This window comes from Falco peregrinus, chromosome W (assembly GCF_023634155.1).
Source record: "Falco peregrinus isolate bFalPer1 chromosome W, bFalPer1.pri, whole genome shotgun sequence".
NCBI classification, from domain to species: Eukaryota; Metazoa; Chordata; class Aves; order Falconiformes; family Falconidae; genus Falco; species Falco peregrinus.
Window position 1 is genome coordinate 8,630,257 of NC_073743.1, and position 24,267 is coordinate 8,654,523.

At 40.6% G+C, this 24,267-nt stretch overlaps 1 protein-coding gene across 1 annotated transcript in view; it reads left to right on the forward strand.

Moving 5' to 3' along the window:
* The first annotated feature begins 1,654 nt into the window (after positions 1–1,654).
* The window catches only part of LOC129783214 (amyloid-beta A4 precursor protein-binding family A member 1-like), a 78,298-nt gene continuing 55,685 nt past the window's right edge, over positions 1,655–24,267 (forward strand). The window contains 6 exon segments of the mRNA XM_055793092.1: positions 1,655–1,704; positions 2,212–2,917; positions 2,919–3,404; positions 13,918–14,016; positions 17,805–17,844; positions 22,237–22,382. Of these exon segments, the coding sequence (XP_055649067.1) occupies positions 1,655–1,704; positions 2,212–2,917; positions 2,919–3,404; positions 13,918–14,016; positions 17,805–17,844; positions 22,237–22,382 (1,527 nt within the window).

Genomic DNA, 24,267 nt, shown 5'->3' on the forward strand with positions numbered 1-24,267 from the left:
AAAATAAATTATTGGAATGGATTTTTCTAAACCCTAATATTCCTTATTATCTTCACTTTTCTTTTTGTTTAATTTATGATTAAGATTTAAAAATCTTCAATGCTGTTGTTCTTTATAGTGTTTTTATAGTGTTTCTTTAAACAATATAGCTCTAGTAATCTGTTTGGGGAGTTCTCATTATTTATAATGCATGTTGTAAGAAATCTTCAATTTCTCCTCAGTTCTTAGAAATCTTGGATGAAAAAGGCATTACCCTGTCAATGGAGGGCACTTTCACTTTTTCAGTTAAAAGAACACCTCCCCACCCCCACCCCAATTTTCTAATATTTTTGACGCAAGTGTAAATAAATGAGCTACTTCTGTTTGCTGTTCGTTTACATGAAGTCCTAGTTTTGTGTATGGTATGTTTATCTGTTCAATAATGTTTTTATGTGATTTCTTAATTAGTATTTTGTATCTATGTATTATGAATTAAGTCCCTAGGTTTGTTTTCGGGTTTTTTGTTTGTTTTTTGAGGAAGGTGGGAAAGGCATGTATTAGAGGCTAAGTATAGGATGTTAGATTTGTGCAAATTATGTCTGTGTTACTTCTGGAAATGAAAAAAGTCTGTCTGGAGCCTGGGCCAAGATTTCCTTTTCCTCTATTTTAAGGACTTAGTTTTAAAGACTAAAACAATGGGTATGGCACAACAAGGTGAAACACTTGCTGAAATGGAAGCTACACCTGCTGGGGGTTCCTATAGAGATGTAGCACAAATAACTCCTAGCTGCCCTCCCCTGCCCATCTGACGAACAGCAGATGAAATCACTATTGCTTTTTCTCTGCAGGAATAAAAAATAATTAAAAAAACCACAAAAAAACCCCCAACAACCAAACTAAAAACCCAACAACCATTTCTGTGGCTTTGCACAGAGCTTGTTTAGTGCAGCAGTGTAATTTAAGACTCTCTGCCTGAATTCACTAAATTTTGTTCAAGTTCTATTCTATGTGTTGAATTGATTTTTAATTATTATTGGTATCTGACATATTTTATAGCATCATTTTATATAACAAAATATAAGTCTTCTGACAGGCATTTCTCCCCCCTCCCCCTTATATTTGGTAGTAAACCACAGGCTAAAATTATATTTCTCTCATGGCTATGCAATAACACTTGAAATACATGATATGGTTTTCTGACACTACATTTTAAAACACTGGACAAGGTTCAGAATAGCTGCTATTTGTAGGTAAAACCTATACCCTCTGAGCTAGGTAAACTTGGTTGCTTTGAGAAACATCTAGAGGATAAGCTGTATTCTTATAGGTTTATCTTATTTCCATGCTGTATATAATTATCATTGTTGGCAGACCTCTGTTGTAATTATGTCATCATTTAAGTTTTTTTTTACTCTGAACAGAACACATTTGATAAAACTAAAATGTCTCACTAGTCTCAATGTAGCAAGGGTCACAGTTATGAATATTTGTAATGTCTCACTGTTTTAGGAAAGACGTTTGGGGCAGAAGTATTTTTGCATAATTTTAGATGTATTTAATGAAGATGTCTATACTAGAGCTAGCTATCTTATGCTTCTCTAGGGAAGAGAAATAGGCACTTTGCATTGTACCCTAAAAGTCTTTTTTTCTCTCCATTGACTGAAAGGTACCTAGAATGAGGATCTTGGTTGAAGATATCATGTTGGAAATGTCTAGTCTGCAAAGGTATCATATATCTGACCAATTGCAGACTACTGCAATGGGATAAAATCTCTGTCATTTTACACTGCCACATCCTACCACAATATCTCTACCACAACTGAGCCCCTGGTGAAAGTTAGTTGCTTTGATGTGCATTTTTTCTACATTGTCTAGATGTCTGGATATTCCATAGAAGCACCTCTTGGACTGGTCTGAGACAATGGATTCTTTCCCAGAGAATTTGTCCATAAAACTGTAAACTGCAATTCTCAAAGGAATTGTGGTCCCATCTCTGATTGAATGGTGCCGGTAGAAAACAATTTGCATTGGAAGGTCATGCTGTTGTGCTGGTTGTCCTCTGACTTCAGAGCTGATGAAACCAAAACTTTGTTGGAGAAGCAAGGGTGCCTTTGGTTACTCTGGGGTTGTTTGTTGTCTCCATATTGTGGGGCTTTTTTGTTTGACTGTTTTGTTTGTGGTTGTGTTTGGGTGGGGTTTTTTAATACCATCACTTTCTTAATTTCTTTCCAGTCCTGGTAGACAAAATGTCTATAGAATAAGTGGCCTACACACCAGAACTTTCCATGAACCATCTGAGGTGGAGGTGAATGAAGAGCCAGCAAATGAAGATATGAATGAATCAGTGGAAGCTGACTTGGAGCACTCACAGATAGAAGAGGAAGGACAGTCTCTGATCTGCTATTCAAGCCACAGAAACAGCAACCAAGGGGTACCATTTGGGCAGGAAGAGGAAGGGATGCTAGCTCGATCAGCCAGCACTGAGAGTGATTTCCACAATCACATGGACATGGTAGAAAGGGATGTTATAGCCACAGCAGAGCATGGCTATGATGTAGATATAGTACAGGAGAATGAGGATGAGAGTATATATGCAGTGCAGTACAGGCCTGAGTCTGAGGAGTACACAGAAAATGCTGAAGCAGAGCACACTGAGGCTGTTCATAATCAAACACTGCCTGATCATGTACATTTCCACTCCATTGAACATGAAGAAACCATGAATGCAGTGTACTCAGGTTATGTCTACACTCACCAGCCCCTCCGCCAAGGAGAGGATGAGCAGTATGCTGAGCCCTATGCTGACTATAGGCAGCAGGAGCATGTGTATGAGGAGATTGGGGATGTGCTGGACCTTGATGTTAGGGAGGGGCTTCACCTCTATGAGTGGGAAAGGGAGGAAGCTGACAACTATCGCAAGGAAGCTCTTGGTGCCCGCCCTTCACCATTATGATGAACGATCTGATGGAGAGTCGGACAGCCCTGAGAAAGAGGCAGAGTTTGCTCCATATCCAAGAATGGACAGCTATGAACAAGCGGAAGATATTGATCAGATCGTGGCAGAGGTGAAACAGAGTATGAGCTCTCAGAGCTTGGACAAGGCTGCTGAAGACATGCTAGAGGCAGAGGAGAGCTTGGAGCATGTTCAAGCTCTCCCTGGCAGGGAGCATGAAAGCAATGGTCAACTGTCAGCTGGCTCTAGGGCCACAGCCAACTCAGGAGAGTCAGTACAGAGGTGCAAAAAGGAAAAAAGGGATGCAATATCACTGGCCATCAAAGATATTAAAGAAGCTATTGAGGAAGTAAAGACAAGGACTCTTCATTCTCCTTATACCCCTGATGAACCAAAAGAACCTATTTGGGTGATGAGGCAGGACATTAGCCAAACCAGGGACTGTAATGATCAGAGGCCACTAGATGGATACGTAAGTATGCAGAGCTATAGGCTCACATGTTACAAATAAAGGAACAGGGACCATGTAATACACATATGGTTTAACCCTGGGCAGCATCCAAGCACCACGCAGCCGCTTTCTCACTCCCCCTCACCCAGAGGGATGGGGAGGAGAATCGGAAAGGAATATAAAACTCAAGGGTTGAGATAAGAACAATTTAATAGGTAAAGCAAAAGCCATGCATGCAAGCAAAGCAAAACAAGGAATTCATTCACTACTTCCCATGGGCAGGCAGGTGTTCAGCCATCTCCAGGAAAGCAGGGCTCCATCACATGTAAAGGTTACTCAGGAAGACAAATACCATAATGCTGGATGCCCCCACCTTCCTTCTTCTTCCCCCAGTTTATATACTCAGCATGACGTCATATGGTATGGAATATCTCTTTGGCTAGCTTGGGGTCACCTGTCCTGGCTGTGTCCTCTCCCAATTTTCTGTGCCTCCCCAGCCCTCTTGCTGGCAGGGCCTGAGAAACTGAAAAGTCCTTGACTTAGTATAAATATCACCCAGCAACAACTAAAACCATCAGTGTCCTATCAACATTGTTCTCACATCATAGCCAAAACACAGCACTGCACCAGCTACTAATAAGAAAATTAATCTATTCCAGCTGAAACCAGGACAGCATCCACAATTTATTCCATACCATTTACGTCATGCCACACTTTCCAATACAACCTCATTAACCACCACCACCCTTCCTATCCTTTGATATAATACACAGACATCATTCCCCTAGTCTATGCACCATCCCTGTAAAAACATCTATAAAATGTCCACAAAATGTCCATTGAGTTCATTTAGTACATGAACACGATCTCTTATGGTGGTCACTCAGGAGAAGAGAGGTTGTGTGTTGTATGGGTTATCGGGCATCGAAGCCAGCTCAGATCAGGTCACTGCTGCACTTGCACTGCTTCTTGTAAGGCTTCTCCTCCAATGGTTCAGGTGGTTGCTGCAATAGTAATTCCTATAACATGAAACTCTAATCATGAGTTATAACAATTTAAATGTATATCCATTACAATCTCCACCCCGGTCCCTTCAGATCAGCCCGTAGAGTTTAACATTGCAATGAACTCCTCCCCTTGCCCCTGCTCCGGCTTGGACTTACCCACAGACTGCAGTCCCTTAGCGATTGTACCTGCTCCAAGTGGAGCCTCAGCAATGAGCCACAGTCTCTCCAGGGGTATATCTGCTGCAGCATAGACTCATCCACAGCCATAGTCACTTTGAGGTGCACCTGTTCCAACATGGTCTTATCCATGGGCCATCACCATAGACCTGCTCCAACATGGGCTTACCCACAGCCACAGTCCCTTCAGAAGTAAATCAGCTCCAGCATGGCCTTATCCCTGGCCACTATCATTCCAGGGCTGTACCTGCTCTGTCGTGGTCTTATCCATGACCAAACACTTTGAGGTGCTCCAGCATGACCTCATGCACAGCCACTGATGCTTCAAGGTGTACCTTCTCCAACATGGACTTGTCCTTGGGCCACAATTCTTTCAGAGGCATATCTGCTGCAGCACAGACATAACCATGGCCACAGATGCTCTGAGATATACCTGCTCGGGCATGGACTTGTTCACGGCTACAGATGCTTTGGGGGTGTCCTGATCCCACATGGACTCATCCACAGGTCAGAGTCCCTTTGATCTGAGTTCACACTAGAGTTCCAGACTGTCCAGTACAGCAGCACAGAAACAGCAGCAATGCCCTGGCCATCTGCCAGCCCAGGCTCATCGCCATTGCTGTTATCAGAATGTTCCCAGGCACAGCACAGTAAGATGATAAGCAGTACAGCAAGCAGTGAAAGCAAGAAGCAGCCAATAACAAGCAGTAGACTCTAATATACAGGAAGGTAAGCAAGCCCCATGGTAAGCACAGAAACCTACCCCTTAATAGCTAAACAGCAATAACAGCTATAAATTCGAACTAGCACATTCTAATCAAATCTGTTATCTTGAACCCTTCGTTCCCCATGTTGGGCACCAGAAAGGACCATCATGGTTTAACCCCAGCCGGCAGCCAAGCACTACGCACCCACTTGCTCACTCCCCTCTCCCACCCAGAGGGATGGGGAAGAGAATCGGAAAGGAATGTAAAACTCAGTAGTTGAGATAAAAACAATTTAGTAGGTAAAGCAAAAGCTGTGCACACAAGCAAAGCAAGTCATAGAATTCATTCACTACTTCCCATGGGCAGGCAGGTGTTCAGCCATCTCCAGGAAAGCAGGGCTCCATCACACGTAAAGGTTACTCAGGAAGAAAAATGTAAAAATGTCATAATGCGAGATGCTCCTCCCCCCCACAGACCTTCCTCCTTCTTCCCCCACCTTTATATACTCAGCATGACGTCATATGGTATGGAATACCTCTTTGGCTAGCTTGGGTCACCTGTCCTGGCTGTGTCCTCTCCCAATTTTCTGTGCCCCTCCAGCCCTCTCACTGGCAGGGCCTAAGAAACCCAAAAGTCCTTGACTTAGTATAAACATCACCCAGCAACAACTAAAAACATCAGTGTCCTATCAACATTGTTCTCACATCAGAGCCAAAACACAGCACTGTGCTAGCTACTAAGAAGAAACTTAACTCTGTCCCAGCTGAAACCAGGACAACACATTACAGTGGAACTGAGAGGGTTACACTGTTCTGTGAGTCATTTTATTCCTCAATAAATTATGTAATTCTGTACCTATTTTACATTTTTATTCAAAAAAAGGCATAAGGAGAATAGATATATGTTATCAGTGCACCAAATTTTCCTGAAATGCTGCTGTCTTCATTAGAGTTGTACTAGAGATTAATTTGACACAAAGCTCTATTGACTCTTTCTGAAACAAGTGCTGCTACATTTTTTACCAAATATCCACTGGATAATTAGAATAACTATGAAATAATTTACATTACAGTATAGAACCTTGGTGTTTCTATTAATTGTGGGCTTGACAGTTTTGATTTCTGTCAGATAATAATGCTAAAAGTTTCTATGAAAAACTTATTAATATTATTTACTATTAACATAAATGTAATATTACAGATACAGATATGAAAAGATTCAGATTCCTAATCTGCTTGCAGTCTCTAGAGGTTTTCTATGAATCCTCATGCACTGTATTATATTAATTAATATTATATAATATATCATATCATATTATATTATATCATATAATATATCTTTTCACATCATATCACATTATATTAAATTATATTAAAATATTACATTACAATATAATATATTGAATGATATGATATGATATGATATGATATGATATGATATGATATGATATGATATGATAGTTCATTTGGAAAGGACCTACAACAGTCATCTAGTCCAACTGCCTGATCATTTCAGGGCTGACCAAAAGTTAAAGCATGTTGTGAAGGACAATGTCCAAATGCCTCTTAAACACGGACGGTCATAGAGGATCAACTACCTCTCTAGGAAGCCTTTGCCAGTGTTTGACCACTCTCTTGGTAAAGAAATGCTTCCTAATGTCAACTCTGAACCTCGCCTGGTACAGCTTTGAACCATTCCCACACATCCTGTCACTGGATACCAGGGAGAAGAGATCAGCACCTCCCTCTCCACTTCCCCTCCTCAGGAAGCTGTAGAGAGCAATGAGATCACCCCTCAGCCTCCTTTTCCCCAAACTAGACAAACCCAGTGTCGTCAGCCGCTCCTCATAGGACATGCTTTCCATCCCCTTCCACCAGCTTTGTTGCCCTCCTCTGGACGCATTCAAGGACCTTAACATGTTTTTTAAATTGTGGGGCCCAGAACTGCACACAACACTCAAGGTGGGGCCACACTGGTGCTGAATACAGAGGAATAATCACCTCTCTTGACCAGCTGGTTATGCTGTGTTTAATGCATCCCAGAATGCGGTTTGCCCTCTTGGCTGCCAGGGCACACTGCTGACTCATATTGTGCCTCCTGTCCACCAGCACCCCCAGATCCCTTTCTGCAGGGCTGCTCTCCAGCCACTAGTCTCCCAATCTACACTTGTTTCAGGCATTACTCTGTCCCAGGTGCAGAATCCAGCATTTGGTCTTGTTAAATTTCATGCCATTGATGATTGCCCAATACTCCAATCTATCCAGATCCCTCTTCAAGGCCTCTTGTCACTTGAGAGAGTCAACAGCACCTCCCAGTTTAATATCATCAGCAAACCTACTAAGGGTGCATTCAGCTCCTGCATCCAGATCATTGATAAAAATATTGAGCAAAATTGGCCCTAGAATTGAACCTTGAGGAACACTGCTGGTGACCACTTGCCAGCCAAATGTAGCCCTATTCACTACAACCCTTTGAGCCCTGCCCTTCAGCCAGTTCATCACTCAGTCCACCATAAACCCACTCAACTCACAGTTGGATGATTTGTTCAGAAGGATACTGTGAGGGTTAGTATCAGATTTTGGAAGGGGCCACTGGAGATTGTCTCATTCAGGCCCCCTGCTCAAAACAGGGGCTGCTTGAGTGGGTTGCCCAGGATATTGCCCAGTCAGGTTTTTAATATCTTGTAGGATGCAGACTCCACCATCTGTTCCAGTTTCCAATGACCCTTATGGTGTATTTAAAAAAAAAAAAAAAGAAGTGTGGAATATCCTGTGTTTCAGTTTGTGCCCATTGCCACTTGTCCTGTCACTGGGCACCACTGAGAGGAGTCTCGCTCTGTCATCTTTACACTTTCCCATCAGCTTTTTATATAGATTGTTAAGGCCCCACCAATCCTTCTCTTCTCCAGGATGAACTTTCCCAGCTCTCTCATCCCCTCCTTGCATGAGAGATGCTCCAGTCCCTTAATCAACTTCATGGCCCTTTGCTTGACTGGCTCCTGTATCTCCATGTCTTTCTTGTACTGGGGACCCCAGAACTTGACACAGGACTCCAGGTTGGCCTCACCAGTGCTGACTAGAGGAGAAGGATCACCTCCCTCAGCCTGCTGGTGACACTCTTCCTAATGCATCCCAGGATGCTGCTGGCTGCCTTTGTTGTGTAGGCACATTGCTGACTCATGTTCAACTTGGTGTCCATCAGGATCCCCAGGTCATTTTCTGCCAAGCTGCTTTCCAGCTGGGTGGCCCCCAGCATGTATTGGTGCATGTTTCCTCCCCAGGTGCAGGACTTGGCATTTCCCTTTGCTGAACTTCATGAGGTTCCTGTCAACCCATTTCTCAGTTTCTCAATGTCCTTCTGGATGGCAGCACAATCCTCTGGACTGGAGTATCAGCCACTTCTCCCAGTTTTGTATAATCTGTTTTAAAATATAATATCAGTTCATTTTTCACAGCAGCAAGAGTTATGATATCGAGAAACTGACACTGTATCAAAAAGGCTATGCAGATGCAGTTAGATTAGATATTCTGTGCATAGAACTGGAGAAGTGCAGTTCATGCCCTCATGATGGACTGGTATGGATTTTTTGGCACATACACATCAGGCAGAACAGCATAGAGGCATTCCCTTTAGAACAGGGGTCCTCAAACTATGGCCCCCCAGGGTCCTCAATCCGGCCCCCAGTATTTAAGAACCCCACCCACCCCCCCTCCGACAGGGGTTGGGGGGGGAAACCAAGCAGCTGCAGATGACCTCCTGCCACTTAATCCACGCGCCGGCCCCCTGTTTAAAAAGTTTGAGGACCCCTGCTTTAGAAAAAGCCATGGTTCTCCTAGGTATATGCTCTCATCCCTCTGGAAGAGAAGGGCCCTGTATCTTCAAAGTAGTCTCCTAGGGAAGAATGATGTGCAAGTGATATCTCCACCCAGAAACTGTATGTTGTGAATGCTCTTAGTTAAGTATGGGAAGGAGGCATTTAAAGGTACAAATAGAAGATGTATGCAGCGCACAAATCATAGGTCTTGAGATATACTGCTGCAAAAATTTGGTAAACAGCATCACTCTTCTAAAACAAGCAGATTTTAGTATTAGAAGACATTCTAACCATCTGGGTTGAGCAGGATAAGTTGGATGCAACATTTCTATTGTCTTTCCTATTGATTTTTGTTATTAAATCCCATTGTAAAGGGCAGTGAAGTACTCTCAGGTGAAGTGGATCACATTGTTAGACTGAAGCAATGCAGCTAAGATGGAGAATTTTTGGATGTACTGGGCTAAAAGTGAAATGTAGGTAGGTCTTCAAGGAGGAGGAAAAAAAAGGTTGCAGGTGCTTATTATTATTAAGACTCCTTGAAAAAAGCACTTTAAAAGTCCGTAGCAAAGTTTTCTATGGTAATAATAGAAAGACTGACATTCATTTATTGTTTGTATCTTGACAAAGTTTTAGTTAGGATTCTAAAGCAGTTCTGTTAACTCTTAAAGAAGCAGTATTGGACATTTGTTTTAGATATTAGATTATACTGTTTCAAGTAGCTGCATAAATTGCCTGTCCTCCATGATTTCTCAAATATTTCTAGCTATTGGTATAAAAGCTACTTGTGGGCTGTAGTGTATATTGCATATTGTACCTCTGTATTTTCATTTTGCTGAGGAAAACAAACAGGCAATTATTCTTCAAAGACAAAACTTGGCCATACAAGCATTTTTCAGAATAACTCTAATTGCATGTCTTGTAGCACACTGTAGATTGTATGATATTTGGATTTGGGGGGGTGGGGGTTGGTCAGGCTGCAATAGTTCTTTCAGAAACTTTTGTAGCAAACATGGAAAGACAGTTCCTAGAAGACCGCTGTATGATCTTTCTGATTGGTCAATAAGAATAATATTCTGTAGACAAGACTAGCTTAGGATTTTTGTGATGCTACTGGAACAACCATTAACATATTTAAGCAGTGCTGAATTTCTATATGTCAGCAATTAGATTAGTTTATGTAAAAGCTTTTTTAATTATTATTTTTGCATATGAATATGAGAGCTTTCAGGCTTTTCAGAGAATTCTTTGTGGATACATTTGGTGTTGAAGGATTGTATGCTTTATTTTTTTTGTCCTTGCTTACTGTTTAAAGCTCAGTCTTCCAATATCTGTATATGATGTCAGTTAGATTGACAGTATCTCACACCTTTTATGTTTAACTGTAATATAAACAGCATTATGTATCTAATGGGAATGGGAATGTGATGGGAATGCTTTCCCAAGGGAACAGGTGTACTGGGTTTGCATGGCAAGGTTTTGGTAGCAGGGGGGCTACAAAGGTGGCTTCTGTGAGAAGCTGCTAGAAGCTTCCCCTATGTCTGATAGAACCAATGCCAGCCAGCTCCCAAGACAGACTCACCACTGGTAGTGCCTCTGTGATAACATATTTAAGAAGAGGAAAAAAACCCATCTGCACAATAGAAACTGCATCTGGAGAGAGGAGCAAGAATATGTGAAACAACTCTGTAGACACCAAGGTCAGTGAAGAAGGAGGCAGAGAAGGTGCTCCAGGCACCAGGGCAGAGATTGCCCTGCAGCCTGTGGTGAAGACCACGGTGAGGCAGGCTGTCCCCCTGCAGCCCATGGAGGTTCATGGTGGAGCAGGTGGATGCACCCAAAGGAGGCTGTGACCCTGTGAGAAGCCCACACTGGAGCAGGCTCCTGGAAGGACCTATGGAGAGAGGAGCCCGTGATGGAGCAGTCCATTCCTGAAGGACTGCACTCCATGGAAGGGATCCATGCTGTAGCAGTTCGTGAAGAACTGTAGCCCGTGGGAAGAACCCACACTGGAAAAGTTTGTGGAGGAATGTCTCCTGTGGAGGGTTGCCACACTGGAGCAGGGGAAGAGTATGAGGAGACCTCCCTCTGTGGAGGAAGGAGCGACAGAAACAATGTGTAGTAAACTGACCTTGACCTCCATTCCCATCCCCCTGTGCTGCTCAGGGGGATGAGGTAGAGAAAATCTGGAATAAAGTTAAGCCCAGGAAGAAGGGGGGGGGGGGGGGGGGGGAGTATTTTAAGATTTGGTTTTATTTCTCATTATCCTACTCTGATTTGATTGGCAATAAATTAAATTAATTGTTCCCCAAATTGAGTCCATTTTGCCCATGACAGTAACTGGTGAGTGATCTTTCCCTGTCCTTATCTCAACCCATGAGCTTTTCATTATATATTCTCTCCCTTGTCCAGCTGCGGAGGGGAGTGATAGAGTGGCTTTGGTGGGCACCTGGCATCCAGCTAGGGTCAACCCACCACAATAGGAAATGCTACTTGTGCAGTTGAGTCAGCACAGAACTGTAACATTTTGTGTCACATGGTAAGTTAGGAAGCATATAACTCTCTCAAAGTACTTGTTAGAGTGCCAGGGATCTTATGCGTTACAGATGTTTCAGCATTTTCATAGTACAAGTATATTCCCATATTCTAGGTGCCATTTTACAAAATCACCTTTTCTGTATGTCTCTTTTTGCCCCACAGTTGTGAAAAATAGCAATAAAAAAATAGAAGCAAGGGCTACTGTTTACCTAGGATGCATCTGTATAAAGAATTGTTTTCTAACTCTTTGGTAGCCTCTATTAGTTGAATGTGATTCTGGAATTTATTTTTAGCAAATATACAAGATAGGCCTTTTAAAGAAATGAGGAAAAGGAAGAAGGGGTGGATGTTTGTTGTTGCTGTGTGTTTGTGAAGAAAAAGCAGCAGAAATTAAATTTTATAGCTTCATATTTGATATAGCTCAAAATTTGAGCTGGGGTGGGTATGCAGCCAAGAATTTGCTTCTGGATTGTTGCTGATGCCATCTCAAAGCAGAAATATAGTCATATTGCAGTGTTATAACACTAGCTGCCTTAGAGAAGGTATGTAATAATTGTTTATGAAGTTAGAAGGATAGTATTTGACTGTTTTACTATTAGTGACAAACTGTACTGATCTGGCAAAGCAAGGACAAATATTTCTATGTTGAAGGAGACTAGAATTTCAGGGCTGCTGGGCTAAAAACAACCCAACAGTGTGAAACTAAAGCTTCCTCTGAGAGTTCACCTTATGACATCTGCACTGCCACATCTCCTAAAAATTTGGTTTTGAAATACTTGCTGGGTCAAAGCTTTATGCTCTTTTACATGCTGTATTTTTGTATCATATTTGCACTGAAGTACTTGCTACTCTTGACTTTAGATACCTAGCTATAGTTCTTTAATATTAGCAGCATTCCATAGGAGTGTCCTATTAGTATAATAACATTTCTTACAGCAGTTTACCAAGGTATTTGCTGGTGGATCACATAGAGATAGAAAATTCATGATACTGGTTTGCTGTGCTGTTTGCTTTATTTTTCTAATATGACTTTCCCAAGTATATGATATCTGATGGAGGTTTTATAGTTGGAACAGAGAAGAACATTCTTTATGATAGTGAATGAGTGGGGGAAATAGTATGAAAGATGGTTTCTCCATTAAGATTTAATTAAGGTTTTGGTAGCGGGGGTGGCTGCAGATGTGGTCTCTGTGGTAATAGGTATGGGGCTGCCCTGTGCCAGACACAGCTGGTTCCAGCCAACTTGTTGATGAACCCACAGCAGGCTGAAGCTAAGCCAGTCAGTGAAGTTGGTGGCGCTTCTTTGAAGACATTTAAGAAAGGACAAAAATGCCAGATGATGAGCAGGAGGGGGGGGGAATTTAGAAACAATAATATAAAAATCAAGGTCAGAGAAGAAGGAGCAGGAGGAGGTTCTTCAGGCACCAGAGCAGATATTCCCCTGCAGCCTGTGGAAGAGACCACACCAGAGCAGATATCTACACGGGGGCTGTGGATGACCCCATGCCAGAGCAGGTGGATATTTCCTGAAGGAATTGAGGCCTGTGGAAAGCCCATGCTAGAGCAGATTTTTCCTGATAGGAACTGCAGTTTCTGAAGAGGCCCTCTGCTGGAGTAGGGGAAAAGTGTGAGGAAGGAGCAGCAGAAAGGAACTGTTATGGACCAACCTAAGTCCTCTGTTTCCCATCCTCCCGGTGTTGTTCAGGGTGTGGGGAAATAAAGTAGTCAGGAATGAAGGAGTGAAGTTGAGCCTGGGAAAAGGGTGTGGGGAGAAGGTGTTGTTTTAATTTGTCTTTGTTTCTCACTATCCAAAGCTATTTTAATTGTCAAAAATTAAAGGAATTTTCCTCAAGTCAAGTCTGTTTTGCCCATGACAGTAATTGGTAAGTGATCTTCCTGTCTTTATCTTGACCTATGAGCTTTTCCATCTTCTTCCCCTGTTCTGTTGAGGAACAGGAGTGAGGGAGTGGCTGGGTGGGTGTGTGGCAGCTGGCTGAGGTCAACCTACCAGTTGTCTATCACTGAGGGCAGCTATTAATATTTCAACGTGCTTAATTGAATAGTTTATTGACAAAGAAAAAAAGTTTTTCTTTGATGATTTAGCTGTTTAGATAAGTCTCAACATCCCAATAGACTGTGTGTGATCACTGCAATGAAAAGGAAGGGCTATAACACTTCAGAAAGTGTTTGTCATGTTTTGGTGTTTTCCTCATTTCTTATTCCCACTGCCAAACCAGAGATATTTCTACATCAGTCACTCAAATTATGTAACTTTATTTTCTTACCATGTCTAGTCTCTATCTCCTGATTCCTCTCCACCCTGGGGTGCAGAACCAAGTAGGCAACATCATCAGGATGTCTGCAGTACAGCAGAGACCTCCATTAACAAAGAGGTAGTGCAATCTTGTTAAAAGCCACCGTCTTGTCTGTATCACTTATGCCTTTCTATTTTCTTTACCTCTTTGTACATGTATAATCTCCTCTCTTTTACCAAAACAGCAACAAAAAGAAAAAACTGGTTTGACATTTTTCCTTTGTGCTTGCCTCTCTGTCTGACTGAATGCATAACACAGGGTATCTAAGACCATTTGTGATGGCATTCCTTACTCTGTGTTTGGCTGCACCAGCACTTGTTTAACAGGCTAGAGGGTATTGATTTATTGAGGAACACTGCCAACATGACCTCTGTATTCAGGGCAAGAGGAGCTAGCCCTCTTCCTTATCTCTGCAGAATATCTTGCCATAAAGAAAACAACATTTCTCAGCCAGGTGAATAGGCCCTTCCAATGTAGTAATTTAATGCTGCCCACTATCTTATTGATCAATCTGACCTATCAATCTGATCTATCAAACTGAGCCATAGGAACAAGTAAGTGATTTCTTGATAGCCTGACAATGATTCACAAGCAGAACTGGAACTACAGTCTAGGAGTCCTGACTCGACTCTTTGAAAGCAAGCTATACACTTCATTTTTTTTGTCAAGGCCTGTACTAGGCAGGTTTCCACACTGGTATAGTTGAGCTGAGATGAGAGATGAGAATTTTTTTTTCAAACTTCAATGTTAGATTTGTTAAGAGAGATCTATAATCAAGTAGACACAGTTGCTGATAAATAACTTGTGCTTAGCAGTCAGCTAAGAGCATGATATCTTCTACAAATGAATAAACCAGTGTACTATAACCAGAAGTATTGGCTGAAATTTAAGACTTAGTCCATTCTTTTTTTTTTTTTTTTTTTCTTCTTTATCATCTAGGGGGGGAAAAAGCTTGTAGCCTGTGTATATTTTAATTTAAATCTATGCTTGCATTTAGAAGGGGATGGAAGCTTTCAGAAGACTTAGGAATTTTATCCTTAATTTATCCTGCACCAAAGCCTTCATCAGTATTGGACTGTGTCATTATGATTTCATCTACAATATTCTTGAGCTTGCTAAAGCCTCTGGCTTTATCCAGTTTACAGATGTAGTTGCTTTAGAATCATAGAAACACTTAGGTCAGAAAAGACTTTTGAGATCAAGTCCAGCTGTTAACCCAGGACTACCAAGTCCATCACTAAACCATGTCCCTAAGCACCATGTCTATGTGGTTTTTAAACACCTCCAGGGATGGTGATTCCACCACCTCCCTGGGCAGCCTGTTCCAATGCGTGACCAACCTTTTAGTGAAGGAATTTTTTCCTAATATCCAATCTAAACCTCCCCTGGTGCAACTTGAGGCCATTTCCTCTTGTCCTATTGCTTGTTATCTGGGAGCGGAGACCCCACCTGTCTACAAACCTCATTTCAGGTAGTTGTAAAGAGCAATAAGGTCCCCCCTGAGCCTCCTTTTCTCCAGCCTAAACAACCCCAGTTCCCTCAGCCACTCCTCATAAGACTGGTGACAACTCTAAAGTAATAAACTTTCGGAGTAATTTCAGTCAGATGTGTTGTGGGGTTTTGGGTTTTTTTCCATGCAAATAAGCAACACTGCATGGTTTAGTATCTTCCTTACAAAAATTATAATGACAAAGCCTCATCATTTTTGTGAAACACTTATAGGTCTTAATAAAATCTTTATTTAAAATATAAATTTTACAGTGTTCAGTTGATGGACAAACCCAGTAATTCAACATTAATGTCCTATTTTTTTTTACTCATGGATATATAATTAAAAATTGATTCCCCTTTTTCAGTAACATTATCTGATACCTTGTTATTACTTTAGTTTTATCAGTGTTTCTTGACATGGATATTGAATGAAAAAAATTGTCTGTGTAGAGCCCTTGTAATAAAAACATTAATTTTATATTAGTTTACACAGCTTTATCCTGAAATGAAGTTTTATTGGCTAGTCAGATTACTGGATATCTGTCAAACCTGTAATTATATACATAAAATTTAATGAGGCCTTGAGTCTTTTAAAAACAATTATATGTATGCTTTGAAAAGTATACTTATGTGTATAAGCTGCCTCTGATTTTTTGGAAGTGTACAGTTGTTTTGTTCTCTAGGCCTGTCAGAATCCAGCTAATTGAATCTCTGCTAGCATCACAGTAGCAGCAACTGCATTGAATTGGGTATAGGTGGCACAGTAAAAATAAAGTCATCACAACAGATTGAATAGCCAAAGAACAGCAAATCCTGATTTGAAAATAAAATATTGTGTCCTCTCAGCACTTGATTTCCCTTAAGCATTTTGACAGCAGGTGGTCATTACTTAGTCACAAATTTCTCTCTGCTGATACTGTCTCTGAGAAGAATCATAGAATCATTTAGGTTGGAAAAGTCCAACTGTAAACCTAACACTGCCAAATCCACCACAAGAGCTTTCATGGTTTTGCTGGACAACTCAGCAACTCTTTCATGAGGAAAGGCCAAGTATTTTAAGGTTCTGTAGGCTCTGTTTTCTGTTTTATGCACCTTTTTTTTTCTACCACCAGTTATTTTGCAGTGAAGACAGTTTAGTAGGATGAATAATATTACTTATTCCTTGCAGCCTTGTAACAATAAATGGAAAAGGCTCACCAGATTAGTCATTTACCTGTCACATAAGTGTGTACTTCCCAAGTGACTGATTTGTCACAAGCGTACAAAAGCTGTTAAACAGCCTATCATAAAGGAAAACAACTTGGTATATATGTGAATATGTAAATGCAACTGAACCTCTTCTGAGACACTGGACTTTATCCTGATCATACATGGATCTTGTTTTGTTATATATATATAGCAGTTGCTCCAATTTTAATGCATTGTAGAATGAGGTTCAGATTTGTCAACATCTTGTAATGCTTGACTTATCCAAAAGTTTTATTTCATAAAGGTTTAATAGTAGCATATTCTTTAGTATACCTATTGCCATGGGGTTTTTTATACAAAGTTGTCTAGTAAATTCTCCCATATCTATATATTGTTGAATATAACAAAATGGTGAGTGTCCCTGAAGTTATTTTTTCTAGATGTTTTTATTTTTACCACAGAGTCTTTCATATAAAATTACAATTGGAAGTGAGGTATTATTTTAGTCTGTGTATTTACAAGTGTAGGATGGATGTTCTTGTTTTTTTTCTGTAAGTCCACCTTTCATGAAAGTGAGATTTTACTTGATTAAACAAACAAGGAATAAATGCCTTTCTTGCAGTTTTCATTGTCTAAATCATGCACGTTTATATGTGCTTTTGTGCTTGTTACAGAATCAGTGTAGGACTGTTATTAAATGCATTTACTCCAGCAGATATAGGTGGCTACATAGTCTGTCAAGAACAATCCTAATAAGTAATTAAATTTTGTCAAGTCAATGCTTTTTGTCATGAATAATAGTATTGGTCCATTTTAAATATCTCCATATGTATTTATTTGAAAAATGTCTTTGAGAGATTATGTTTTTTTCCTGTATTTCTGTTTGTTAAAGAGAGCGCAGCACTAATTAGTAGTCAGGAAGTGTGTTGCCAAATACCAAGAGCTAATTCAAAATAATGTTGTGTGTTGCCTGCTTAATGAACATGTTAATAGAATGTACCGTATTTAGGGATAATAACTCTCTAATAATTGGTCAGACTTTTTATTTAAAAGTAAATATTTTCCTAATAAACTCTCACCATCTTTTGCTGATAACTATTACTGTGATTTAATTTTTATGGAGGAATTTTTAATGTGCATTTAAGCATATTTTGTTCTGTTTGAAATACTATTTGTCTTGATTACAGTCCAGAAAAAGCTTGGTTTCATTCCCAACATATGTTGAAGGTAAGATATATTTCATAACTTAATTTTCTTTTCATTATATGAACACCAAAGTTTTTAATGTATATAATTTTATTTTTATGTGCAGAACATAAAACTTGCTAAGGTTAGATGAACTGATTTAGATTAAAATGTGTCCAACCTGGAACTATATTAAACCCTTGTAGGCTTTTTTGGAAGCTGAGTAAAATGTCTCTCTTATTTTATAACATTTTATTGATGGCTCTTGCCACCTTTCAACTGGGTTGTTATTGATATCATTTAAATCACTGATTAAAAAACCCCAAACCGTGGAATTCCTAATGTTTGTGAATGTGTGTAGAGAGTAATTTGTTGCTTGATAAGGAACAGAGGTTAGACAAAACAGTCAATATTTACACAAAACTGAGATTTAATTAGCAGGCAAGTAGGAGTAAACTTGCACTGATTTTCAGGTACTTATCTTCTGATTAAATAACCCTTATGCTTTATAGAACGGCCAAAAAAATTTTAAAAAGCTGATGTCATATTTAATTTAAAATATCTTTAAATTCCTTGGTTGTTTTACAGTGTGCTGTAAATTTTAACATTGGTTTAGTCTTTAAAAGTACATGTTGTATATTTTAGAACCCATGACCAGATGAACTGGTGTACATTACATGGATTGCTTTGAAACTAGCTGAGGTTTGGAAATTCAAACCAATGAAGGATCTCTCTTTGGTAGACAGCCCTTTCTTTGTCAAGACCATCTTAAAGTGTGTCCCTGCCCCCCAACAAAGAAAAAAATTTCTTAACATTCTTTGAGATATTGGTCCAGTGGGCAGTTGCTTAAAACATTGAACACACTATTTTTATGCAGGTAATTGATAGTCTGAGAAAAACTTTCACCTATACTACACTTATTCAACAGATAATTCTATACTCTAACATAATGTATGAAGGGGGGCTTATGAAGAACAATACTGTTGTTCTGCAAGTGTGTTCACATCTCATAAAAATAAAACATGTTCCTCTTTCCTTTTTAATATGCTTCCTGTCTTATCCATACCTCTTTCTAGGGTGAAAGATTTTTAATATTTTAAGATTTAAAGATGTTTAAGATTTTGTGTTTTGATCAAGAACTGTGCTATAAAGGGTTTGGTAATGGAAGTGCTGATAAGGCCTTTATGCATAAAGTAATAAATATCAGCAATTGAAATACTGTATAATTTCAGGGCTTGAGCAATAATATGCCAATATGTAGCATGTCTAGATGCTATGTGGTTGCTTGAAAGTGGTTGGTAAGATGCTGATGCTGTCAGGTCTGGAACAGGCACCAACACAGTGATATCCAAATGCATGCTTTATCCCACTTGGGTGTTCCCCTGATAGCCAGGGAAAGCACCTCAACCCCCCCAGTCATCCTGATCATGGAAGCACGTTTGACATGTCATATGGTCAGAACAGAAGGTTTTCTTCATTGTCCAGATTTAGACTGCAGTGACTGATCAAGCACAGGATTGCCCAGGGAGGACCCACAAAAAACACAGATCACATGATTTACATACTTTATTATCCTTTTTCCCACTGCTTGGCCCTTCTTTTTGTATCTCCTTTTCTAATATCCATGCCTGGACTTGGTGCTCTCACCCACACCTTGAGTCTTTCGAGATGCAGGTCTCCTACTTGACAGCTAGTCCAGCTTGATGTGTGCTAGCAAATTATACACACACACACACACACACAGAGTATTAAAAATCATTAGGGAAATATAAATTCCTCCACTTGCTGGCACCTAAACCTATGGGCCCTGTAACTTGTGGCCCCTTCTCCAGTTGCTGGCACTTAGACCTTACAACGCTCACATAGGATAGAGGGTGAGAGCACACAGAAAAAATAATTGAGTAAAAGGATTTAATAAGAAGACAGGACAGACTTCAGTGATAAGGCACAATGCTCAGTCAAACAAGTGTACTGACTAGCAGCCTGCTTACATGTGACTGGCCTCTTCTAACCCCCCCTTTTCTCCATTTTCCCATGCTTGTACTTCCGCCTCCATCTAATTTGATCTCTCCCATTCTTCACCCTGGTCTCCTCTCAAATATAAAACCCTGCCTCTAATTACTCTTTGCCAACTGGTCTGTTTTGCTACATCCATGCCCAGATTTGGTATTTCTGATGCCAGTCCCGAGACACTCTCAGCATTATATGCTACAGTTACCCAGGCACCATTGGCCTTGCAAGGTTCCACTTCCCCAAAGGCCCCCAATGCTCCCTGTCACGTATCTCTGAAGTCACACGTAGCTCCCCCTTAACCACCAATGCAATCCAGCCATCCCTCATGGTGCTGCCTGTAACTTTTGGCAACTTATCACTCTGTTACCTGTCAAATCTGGCAGTTTCTCATGCCATGGCCAGTAGTTTTCCACATCCTGTTCAACTAGCTGAACCTTGGGCCACAGCCTAATCAGCAGACCAATCATTTCCCTGCAGCCCTAACAATATAAATTCTATTCCTTTAGGTTTCATTCTTGAACATGACTAGTGATCATAATTACTTTCATTTTTGGGGTGTTGTCATGGTTTAACCCCGGCTGGCAACCAAGAACCATGCGGCCACTTTCTCACTCCCCCTCACCCAGAGGGATGGGGAGGAGAATCAGAAAGGAATGTAAAACTCAAGGGTTGAGATAAGAACAATTTAATAGGTAAAGCAAAAGCTGCGCATGCAAGCAAAGCAAAGCAAGGAATTAATTCACTACTTCCCATGGGCAGGCAGGTGTTCAGCCATCCCCAGGAAAGCAGGTCTCCATCATGCATAACAGTTACTCAGGAAGACAAATGCCATAATGCCAGATGCCCCTCCCACACACACACCTTCCTTCTTCTTCCCCCGGTTTATATACTCAGCATGACATCATATGTTATTGAATACCTCTTTGGCTAGTTCAGGTCACCTGTCCTGGCCGTGTCCCCTCCCAATTTCCCATGCCTCTCCAGCCCTCTCACTGGCAGGGCCCAAGAAACCCAAAAGTCCTTGACTTAGTATAAACATTACCCAGCAACAACTAAAATCATCAGTGTGCTATCAACATTGTTCTGCATCACAGCCAAAACACAGCACTGTACTAGCTACTAAGAAGAAAATTAACTCTATCCCAGCTGAAACCAGGACAGTGTCCATTTATGTAGTATCTGAATAGATTGAGTACACTCAAGGTACATCTAAATCAGTAGTCTTAAGCTTTCATCTACTTATTGGGAAAGCCTCATGGTAAAGATTGTATATGTACTCGTATTTGTGTGTATATTATGAGTGTGATTAACATTTAGCTCTAGCTAGTAAATTTTTTTTATTAACTTATATTGCATATATATAACATTATTTTGGGGGTAAAGATCTCAGTCCTTGTTAATGTCATCTTTGGTGAATTAGAAGAAAATTGGCATTTTTGTGTTATGCTCAACTTCAGGCTTTAGCACCTCTTAAATCTCAGGCTAACTCTTGAGTTGACTAAAGACTCTGTTCTAAAAGGATCAGGTTTTGTTCCTAGAAAAACAGAGAGCAAAATCAGTTTATACTTCTTGATATAATATAGACAATTCTACAAATTCTCTCAAATGATGATTATCTGTACTTTTTCAGTGGCCTTAAACAGATTTTTTTCTTACTTGTAGCAAAACAAGAAGCTTCTTCCAAAAACCTTCCTTTTTCTCAGATCATGAGAATTTTAACATACAGAGAGAAAAGCCCTGTCTTCAGCAGATATAATCCTCAAACACCTGAAAACCTGTGTATTATACATGTTTCTTTGTACTGATTTGTGAGATGATTTTTACTTTGACTTTTAACTTTACACAGAAGGTGATGAGAGCTGAAGTCATTAAATATTTTGCAGGACTAAGACAGTAGCTTTTTCAAAATGCAAGTGCTCTTGCTCTGTATATTTACCATCAAAATCTTTTTGTATAACACCTCCCCCCCTGCCCCAACACAATACCCTTGTTGGGAATGAGTGCAATTTTGATAATATTAAACTCCTCTATTATGGAGGGGGGTGTGTGTATCATAATTGTAAAGTATTCTTGAGGAGATTCCACTACCCATTCAAAGTGCTGAGAGAACAATTTAAGTATTCTTGTTTCTATGTAAGAACAAAACTAAAGAGGTTATTTTGCTCTGGAGTGAACCCTACCTTATAGGACAATGATCTATTCTGAGAAATTGCATTAGCAAATAGTTTCTGCTGGAGAGATGTTGGGAAGACATGCTCGGTGTTTTGTATTCCTTGATTAAAATATTGCTTGTCATACCATCATGCTAAAATGAAATAGTTCAGTGGAGCATTTACAGCTCTTAGGTACAGGCTCAAGTGATCAGAATATATTTTTTTTTTACCATGGTTTAATGTGATTTTTTTGCTCCTGTATTTGTAGTTCCTGGACCTTGTGATCCTGAAGACTTGATTGATGGAATAATTTTTGCTGCCAATTACCTTGGCTCCACTCAACTCCTTTCTGACAAAACTCCCTCCAAGAATGTGAGAATGATGCAGGCACAAGAGGCTGTCAGCAGAATCAAGGTGAGGGACAACTCTTGCTCTTTCTCAAGTTGGTGTTTTAGAGCTGCAGATGTGAACTTTTTGTACACTCAAGTCTTCTCATGTTGGATTATCTGTGGTTTCAGAAACATTAAGTGACTAATCTTTCTTTTTGCAAGATAAACCACTTATTTAATGCTGCTTTTGGAACAAGGGTGAAGGAAAACAGTTCCAGATAATTCTAATTTGTACAGTACAACTACTGCTCTATTCTGTTAGCCAAAAATCTGTAATTGTCAGGGCAGGCCCAAAATGAGAGACAGACATGTGATTCAAAGTCTCTAGGTAAGTAATAGCTCAAAGAGGCTGAGCAATGTCTGCTAGCCAGATTTATTAGCTATCCTGATAACAAACCAAGGGCAGATGTAGACATACTATTTATAAAACATCATCTCCTTTGGACAGATACAAGCATAAACCTGACACCACCACCACCCTCACCAAGGGTGTGCCCCCCACACCCTCCAGTGGACCTGGCTTAGCAGGATAATGGACACAAAAAGCCTGAACCTCAGCTGGGGTATGCACCTCTGATGCAGGCTCCAAGGAATGGTCCTCTGGGCCATACCATGCCCAATCAATCAAATACTGCAGGGTACCCCAGGATATCCTGAAATCCAAAATAGCCCAGACGTGATATTTTCTCTGGCCCTGGACCATAATTGGGGGCAGAGGTCAAGGTTGCCACTAGAAGGGATCTGAGTGAATGGGTTTTAATGGGGAGATGTGAACAACAGGGTGAATCTTGAGAGCACGTGGAAGCTGCAGACAAAATGTGACCGGACTAACTTGGGCTGTGATTTTATATAGTCCAAGATAACGAGTCTAAATTAGAAAAAAACTGCGCCAAATGAACATGTTCACCAGACAACCAAACATAGTCCCCAACCACAAAGTCTGATGCTGGTCACCAACATCTATCTGCACAGTCTTTGTAAGCAGCCTTTGCTTTTTCCAGCTGCTCTTGAAGCAAATGTATATGCCACAACCACTTAAAGAAGACCCTTCAAGGGAGTCCTCAGGGGTATAAAAGTCAGTTCACTGGCTGAGGAGGGAAACAAAGATGCTTAGCATAGAATTACCAAGGGAATTTATTCTCTTACTTTTGCTATGCGCACAGGGGTGCCCCAGCCTAATGCATGGAGGACCTTGATACAGTGTAAAGCAGGTTTTATATATGTTACAGTACAGTTGTGTAGACCAATCAAATTACTTCTGTTACAGGGTGGGCTAATCGGTTACTATTGCTTGTGTAATCAGTATGTAATTGTCCCATGCAGGATCAGTACATGCTTGTCCCATGCAGGTGGTATGGATATATGTGTCAGTGGTGTGTTAATTGTTCTAAACCAATGTTCTGTGTAGAGGAGTGCATGTGTGTATACTGGATTCTGGTCAACTGCATTTCTGGCCATGGTTATATGCCTGGGGGTTTTTGGAAAGTAAATCTATTGTTTTATTGTGGGTATGGAGTGGTGTCAGTCGGTGAGAGCCAGCTTAGGTTGGGTCTTCAGGTCACGTTGACCCTGAGGTAAAAGCTCATAGTCTCAGGTACTGTTCGTACTTCTAAGGAAGTCAGCATCTTGCCTTTCACAGGGGAAACCCCCTGGACAGCCTCCAGAGTAGCGGGGTGGTCATGGGGATGAAAACCATACTTCACATAAAAAGGAGTCTGCTGCATAGAAGAGTGGACATTGCTGTTATAGGCAAATTCTGCCAATGGTAAGACAGAGCTGCAGTCATCCTGATGTTAATTAATATAATAATGGAGATACTGCTGCAGGATCCAGTTGACCCACTCCATATGACCATTAGATTGTAGGTGATACAGGTAGGAAAGACAGAGTTGCACCCCCAGCAGGGCCAT